The following is a 7,592-nucleotide window of genomic DNA, read 5'->3' as shown; positions in this document are numbered from 1 at the left end:
CGATCTAAGCTTCGGGGATGAAGCTTGTTTTTAAGGTGGGTAGAATGTGACAACCCAAAATATTTTTCCCAATATCTTATTTTATAAAGTTTCAAAAAAAAATTCCTTCGATGATTTATCCTAAGCTTTTGACCCAAAATTCTATTTGAGATGAACCCGTATTTATTCTTATCAGATTTCCTAGCCTAAATGATTCTGGGGTGAGCCCAAATGTATTTATACTAGTCCAAAAGTGTAGCCCAACTTTTTACCCAAACCCAAGAATGAAGCCCAAATATTTTATTTAGTCTAGCCCAATTCTCACTTTTTAACCCAACTCAAAATAAGATGTGCCCTAGCTATTTATAAGTTGTATTATATATACATGTTGTTCATGTTTCAGCTTGGGAAACCAAAAATCCAAACAACCCCTTCGTGTATTATTATCTCTCCTCTTGTCTCACTCTCACCAAAAAGAAGAAAGAAGCAGCAGCTTCAGCTCTCTCTCACTCTCACGTCCCTCTTCTCCCTCGCGTACGCCAGCGACCAAAGGTAACCGGTGGTGTCCTCGGTCCGGCGGGAGGCAGCAGCAGCCGGCGAACCCTTTCCTCTCTTCCCGCCTAGGCAGCAACGGCAGCAGTAAAGCCCCGGAGACCCCTTTTCCTTTGCAGACGGTGGAACCTGGAGTTTAGGTTCTTTGTTAAAGTGGTTAGCTCGGGAGTGAGCTCAAAAATCGAATGCGTAGCTTTGGATCTCGGATCAAAGGTATAACCCTATGGATTCCCAATCTCTTATTGACTTTGTGAAGTCACTGCTTTGTAGCTAGAAATGAGTAGAAATGTTAGATTATTGTGTGTTTGAGCTATTAGATGATTTGTTGATATTGAATAATGTGTTGGGGATGATTTGGAAGTGGAATTTTGTCTGCAAATGCTTTAGAGGTGAAGAAGAAGCCTCTGGTGCACAACCCAGTGTACACCAGTGAGCGTCACAGGCCTAGCCAACGGCCCACGAGGGGAGCCGTTGGCTAGAGCTGTGGCTAGACGGCCCTAGGCCGCTGCCGGACGGTTCCAGGCGGAGCCCCGCCGCTAGGTCCGTTAATGGTTACCTGTGCAGTGGCCGGGCCCTTGTGGCTCAGCTACGTGTCGTTTCGGACCCGGTGTCACGGGCCCTTGGGGCTCGGTACCCTGGGGCCGTCATGACACACGTTTGGACTTTGATTTCGTTGAGTTTGGATTAGAAATGAGCATGTTATGATAGAAATTGTGATGAAATGATTTACTGTAATGCTAATATGAGTTCATCAGACTTGCACTGCCTATGGGATTTGCTTGTTATTATCTTCTTGATGCTATTTGAGTATTAAATAGAGAAGCATGAACATTTTGTGAATAAGAGTTGTTGGAAAAGCATGATTAGAGTGTGCATTATGTTCAATGGAACTTGTAGTCTATTTTGATGGTAGAAATGTACAGAGTATGTTATTTTGTAATCCAAGCATGATTGTGTGTTCTTTGAGAGTTCACAGTGATATATAGAATTGGAGCATGTGCACAATAAATTAGATCGCAAGCATATCATGTTTTATAAGTGCATAAATGGCCAACGTGAGCGTAGGTATTATTTTCCAAAATTCGTGAGCATGTGGTATGTCATTACCTTCTTGCATTGAGAAGTTGTTGAGATGTGGCATGCATAAGTTTGGTGCATGAGATATATATATATATATATATATATATATATATATATATATATATATATATATATATATATATATATATATATATATATATATATATATATATATATATATATATATATATATATATATATATATATATATATATATATATATATATATATGTGAGGTCTTGGAGGGCCCGATAGGACTACGTCCTTTCGGAGAAGTTGACCGGACATTGCGATCCGATGACATGTAACGCGGTGTATTCCCACGTTACAAGGTTGGAAACTGCCCGCCAGGCTTGGAATCCTGGTCAGGGGGTGTGCACGCTAATAGGTCGATACCTGATTCCACAGAGTTTGAGCATAGAACCAAGAGAGTGGTTCAGTGGACGAGCAGAGTATTAGTGTGACACCCCAAAATACAAATTCAATTAATGGGTTAATCGAGTAATTAATCCTATTTCAATTGGGGAATTAATTCCTAAAATCCTGAAATTCAATACTTGAGGACTAGTATTTGACTAGTCAATTCCAAAGTCAAAGTTGTACCTTGAGCTTTGAAGGGAGTTCCCTTGTTCCTTACATTTCCTAATGTTAGTAAGGGCATTCTTGACCTTTCACCTAGTGTTAGTATTGTAACCTAACCTTGTAGACATCTTCATTCTATCCCTTACACTTTCTAAAAATTAAGCTCTACCTTCTCTCTAAAAAGGTGAGTAGCTTTTCTTCCAAGCCAAGTTGAGACCTTGCCAAGACTTCAAGAGTTGCTTCCAAGATTCAACCTTTCACCTATTTGGGCATCTAGGAGGGTAAGATCTAAGTCCATCTTGCGTTTTTGGTTTCATCTTAGGTGTCTTTTCTTAAAGGTAGGATCTTTATGATCTTTTGGTTTGTTCTTGAAGTGGGTTTGGAAGGTGAGCCTTGAGAAGAGCTTGTTAAGGTGTAAAGTGAAGTTTTTTAGTTTACAAGAGGTAACCCATGCTCTACAAAACCTATTTTGCTTACCTATATGTGATTTCTTGGATTCTACATGTGTTTTGCTATGAAATGTGAGTGTTGATGCATAATCTTGTGAAAATGCATATCTAGAGCTTGTGTTTAGGGTTCTTGTGTGCCATTGCTTGGCATTTCCTTTGATTCAAGTCATTTTGTTGTATTTGGTGAGATTTGGCATGTTTTGGACTTGAATTTGTGTTTGGAGATGAATTTCGCGAAGTGTGTTGTTGAGGTACAGGATTGTACCCGCGGACGGAACGGCGGGCGGGGCACCACCCGTCGCCCCACCCGCGGGTACGGGCCTTGTAGGAATGTGTTCACGCGGGCGGAACCACGGGTGGGGCACTACCCGTGGGTCCACCCGCGGGTACACAAGTGGAGTGGTTTGGGGGATTTGTTCCCCGTGATTCTTTTGACTCGGTATTTGGTCTTTGGACTTCCCGATGTTCTTTTGTGGAACTATTTGAGTGTCTTCTTGATGTTTCGTATGTCTAGAACTATATGGTAGGATTCCATGTAGGTTTTGGTGTCGTGAATCATGCTAAGTGTTCAACATTGTGTTTCGTTAAATCGTGATGAGTCTTGTGTGTTCTTCGAAACTATACTTGGTTTACCCGTTTGATAAGCATGCTAGTTCGGTGTTTAAATGCTAGCGTGTGTGTTGTTTGTACCTTCCGATTGGTTGATGATAACTTGTGTTATTCATCGTTGTTGTTGTTGGGCTGTGACCCATTCCTTGATTGAGTATGGTTTCATATCTTCGTTGTGATCCGTTGATTGATTCCTGTTGAAGTGTGATGTGTGCGTGGCTTTACCTGGATTGCACGATTAGTGGTATGGGACACTAGTCACCAAGGTATTGCAGCGGTCCTCGTGGTGGCCGTGACGTGATTATGGAGTTGTGACCTGTGTGTCAGGTTCACGTATTTTCTTGGGAAGGCGTGTGTCGCCGTGTGTGTGTACGGTACCTTGTGTACTATGAAATTGGTGGTCTCGTTTGTAACACCCCGAAATTTTTCAACTTTTAAGACTTATATAATAAAGGTAGATTCTCATTAAATTCCAAAAATATAACATAAGAGTATGGGGCGCTATGCCACACCTGAGCTAGAGAACTCAGGTGCACAGGCTATCTAACTAAAATCCTTAATAATGTCAATACATAAGCATGGCACGCAGGCCGAAAGGGAAACTATCTACTCTACGCTCCAAATCTCTAGCGTGCTCCAGTGTCTACTCATTTGTGCCTGAAAGTCAAATATATCCGTTCAGCGAGAGATTCTGGTAACCTACTCCAACGCGTTGAAATACATTATAGATAGATATATATAGATATACGAAAATCATTTCGAAGCAGGAAGACATATACTTAAGAGACACTAGTTTTAAAACCAGAAATAAACTCAGCAAATAGGGATAAGCTCATCAAGCAACAATAAACAATTAAGTAGAGATAACGCCATAGGGAATACGCATCTAAGGTCACCGAACATTTTCCAAATTTCCAAATCACATCATCATTCAATCACCATTCATATCACATAATCGTTGATGGCGCCACGGGACCAATCGCATGCCCCGAACATGAGGGTTAATGCTTATAGCATTAACACGGCCCGGCAGCACCCTACCTCAGTACCGCGGTATGAGGGGAGTTGATCGCAACCAACCCTTTGAGAACAGCTGACGAACTCAACGTCGGACCACGATCCTACACACCGCTGACGCACCCAGTCGGTGGATTACGATCCCCTTTTCAAGGGGGGACTTACGACCCTACACACCGCCGATGGGTACGCCGGTGGACCATAGCGGATCAAGCCCGACACACCGCTGAGCTATACTCAGTCGGTGGGCGAAGATCCTCGGAGACTATGGCCCTACACACCGTCGTCCCATCACTCGGTGGGTCGCAGCCAGCCGTAGCCCTACACACCGCCCCGATTGCTCGGATCGGTGGACTACAGCCTTCCTCGGCTTATTGGCCCTACACACCGTCCTGACGCGTTCAGGTCCGGTGGGTCACAGCACCGAGGCCCATGTGGACCGCAGCCCACACTAGTACAGAAATAGTCATTCGCGTCCAAAGTAGCTGGGATGCAGATGTTGGGGACGCTAATTGTATATACAATTAGCGTCCAAAGTTACTTTGGATGCGAAAAATGATAATTCGCGTCTAAAGTTGAAGAACTTTAGACGCGTATAGTATTTTTTTAAAAATAAAAAAGCACTATACGCGTCCAAAGTTCATGAACTTTGGACGCGTATAGTGTTTATTTATTTTAAATAAAATACTATACGCGTCCAAAGTTGTTTAACTTTGGACGCCCTGTGGTAATTTTTAAAAAAAATTTTTTTTTTTTTATAAAACTACCAATATATTCCTGTACATTCCAGCATACTACCAAATAATATTAATCAATTTAAAATGTATACCACACACCAATTCTATAAACTACAACACACCAATTCTATCAACTACAACACACCAATTCTAAAATTTCAATTCAATTTAAGATGTATACTACACACCAATTCTATCAACTACAATACACCAATCTAAAATTTCAATTCTAATAACATTTTACTACAAATAAACTACAAATTCTAAATGTTAACAATTAAAATAAACTACTTAAATGTTAACAATTAAAATATATCAACTTCATCACTTTGTTCATCTTACTTACTATATGATACCAATGACCTATGATCTGAGTAAAAGAAACTTGATTCCCTTTAAGCAAGGTTTAGAGTTTGAGCCTTGTGAATGTAACTCCTAAATGGTGTCCATACAACAACTCAACTTTGAATTAGTCAGAGACTCAGAGTTTAATGTGACTATCAAATACTAAAAGAATTACCTCAATGTTTTTATGCAGTATGAATGGATGAAGAGGGACATGGCTGCAGTATGAATGGATGAAGAGGGACATGGCTGCACGATAAAAGCAGTGTACCTGATGACGATAAAATCAGACAACAGCTTCCAATCATACAATCTCCAGCCTCAGCTAATCGATCACTACTCCTATTCTTTCAAGTACAAAAAAAAAAAAAAAAAAAAAAAAAAAAAAAAAATCAAACTTGAGGTAAGTGACCCAATGTGGAGCAGAGCTAATGCAATTCAAGGCATAATGTGAATATCTAATCACCTGCATAAAACAACACAATGTCATAATCCCAACCAAGATTTGGGATTCAATACGATTAAAAAGAATAGTTCGTTCAACTGAATGTTTAAGAGAAGAAAGCAACAAACTTCCGATATGCTCCAAGCAGAAAACGTTATGAAAACTGCTGGCAATTCCTGGACCTATAGTAAGCAGCAGCAAAACTAAGTTAACAAATATTTCCAGTCAAATAATTCATACCCGGAGAGGAAACAACATATGACATTAACAAATTTTGAAGCAATTGCATCCATTAGGACTTCTCAACAAAACAAACACAAAGGTTTCCCAACATCCAGGACAGTATTGATTAATGAAAGTTTAATTTAGAGAAGTAATATAGGATGCAAACCTCTGTGATTGAGCGAACGATAGCAAGTAAAAAATGAGTTCTCCCACCCCACTGCATCAAAGGGAGTAGCACTCCACTAGGAACAATCCCTTAATTAAAGCTCAAAATTTTCAATTCACAATCAGCAATTAACTATAGAATGCCATTATATAATGCAAAAAAGTGAAAACCCATATCGCAATTTCACCTATAGCGCCATGTAAGACTTCCAAGAATGCCAGACTTTGCAGAAAAACTTAGCCTCGAACAAAAAACATATAAACATAAATCAGATAAATGCACAGACAGGTCTACAATAGAGACAGAATAACTGACACCCTACATTCATATTATGACCTTTAGGGACTGCAAAGCAAATGTCAGCTAAAAGCACAAATTTCAGTAAATAATTGAATAAATGGAAAGAAAAAGAAAGCATCAACTCAGCAGGCATTAAAAAGAACTTAAATGGCACTTCTAAATACCATTGTGATAAGTACTTTAAACACAATGGTGGTTGGTAGAAAAACTGTTTAAAGTGAAATTTCAATTGAACTTATTTTCAGAAATATCTAAGAAAGACAACATTGACAAATTTCCAAGTGAATCTGCTATGGGACCAGAGACGGAATTTGAAGAGAGAGAAAGTCTCTTCAAATTTGTATACTTGTATAACTGATTTGGTAGTTGACCAGTAAAATTGTTGAAATCTAAGGATAACATTTGCAAACTATGTGAAAGGCACTCAGATGGAGCCCCTAAGAAATCCATCAACAACCCACTTAGTTCATTATTAGAAGATAAATCTAGACTTTGCAATCTACAAAGATGACTGATACTACTTGGAATTGAACCTCCAAAGCTATTGTATCATAACTGAAGAGAGGTTAAAGAAGTCAAATTTCCAAGGCAATGGGGAATTAAACCTTGAAAATTATTCCAACAGAGATCCATGGAAACCAAATTGAGGAGCTTACACAATAATGGAAATAACAGTGAAGAATTGAAGCTATAACTAAAATGGTTTTGAGCTAGATTAGATAACCATAGAAGGGTCATGGTATCCAATGTATTATCTTCGAGAATTGCAAGTCTACATGTACATTCATCCAAATACCCCTCTACCTCCATGCCCAAATTGCTCAAACTGCAAACCCTCCACCCACCCACCCACCCACAATACACAAAAACAGAACTAAACATATTTCCCCTAAACTCTCAAAGTTGAAATCTTTAGAGCTTCAGTGCACCAATTACAGAAATAATAAAACAAAACCAATCCACAGTGTGATAAATCAAATCCCACCATTTATAGTGACAAAAAAAGTTCAAGAAAATGGGAAATTTAAGCAGAAACTAAGATGAAAAGAAGGGGGGAAAAGCAAGAACAAACCTGGGGTTTTGTAGCAGTGGAGATTGAAGCTGAA

General features: G+C 39.5%; 1 protein-coding gene across 1 annotated transcript; it reads right to left on the bottom strand.

The window, feature by feature from the left end:
• Positions 1–5,442: 5,442 nt before the first annotated feature.
• Positions 5,443–6,619, bottom strand: LOC109188898 (very-long-chain (3R)-3-hydroxyacyl-CoA dehydratase 2-like). Its single transcript, XM_019339550.1, has 6 exons — positions 6,523–6,619; positions 6,374–6,421; positions 6,187–6,275; positions 5,924–5,977; positions 5,749–5,816; positions 5,443–5,621 (listed from the first exon to the last, which is right to left on the bottom strand). Exons 1-6 carry the CDS (start codon positions 6,617–6,619, stop codon positions 5,522–5,524), a joined length of 456 nt encoding a protein of 151 aa, XP_019195095.1. The 3' UTR covers positions 5,443–5,521.
• Positions 6,620–7,592: the final 973 nt, after the last annotated feature.

The sequence above is a fragment of the Ipomoea nil genome, unplaced genomic scaffold (genome assembly GCF_001879475.1).
Source record: "Ipomoea nil cultivar Tokyo-kokei standard unplaced genomic scaffold, Asagao_1.1 scaffold0193, whole genome shotgun sequence".
NCBI lineage: Eukaryota > Viridiplantae > Streptophyta > Magnoliopsida > Solanales > Convolvulaceae > Ipomoea > Ipomoea nil.
This window is presented reverse-complemented; position numbering and strand designations above follow the sequence as displayed.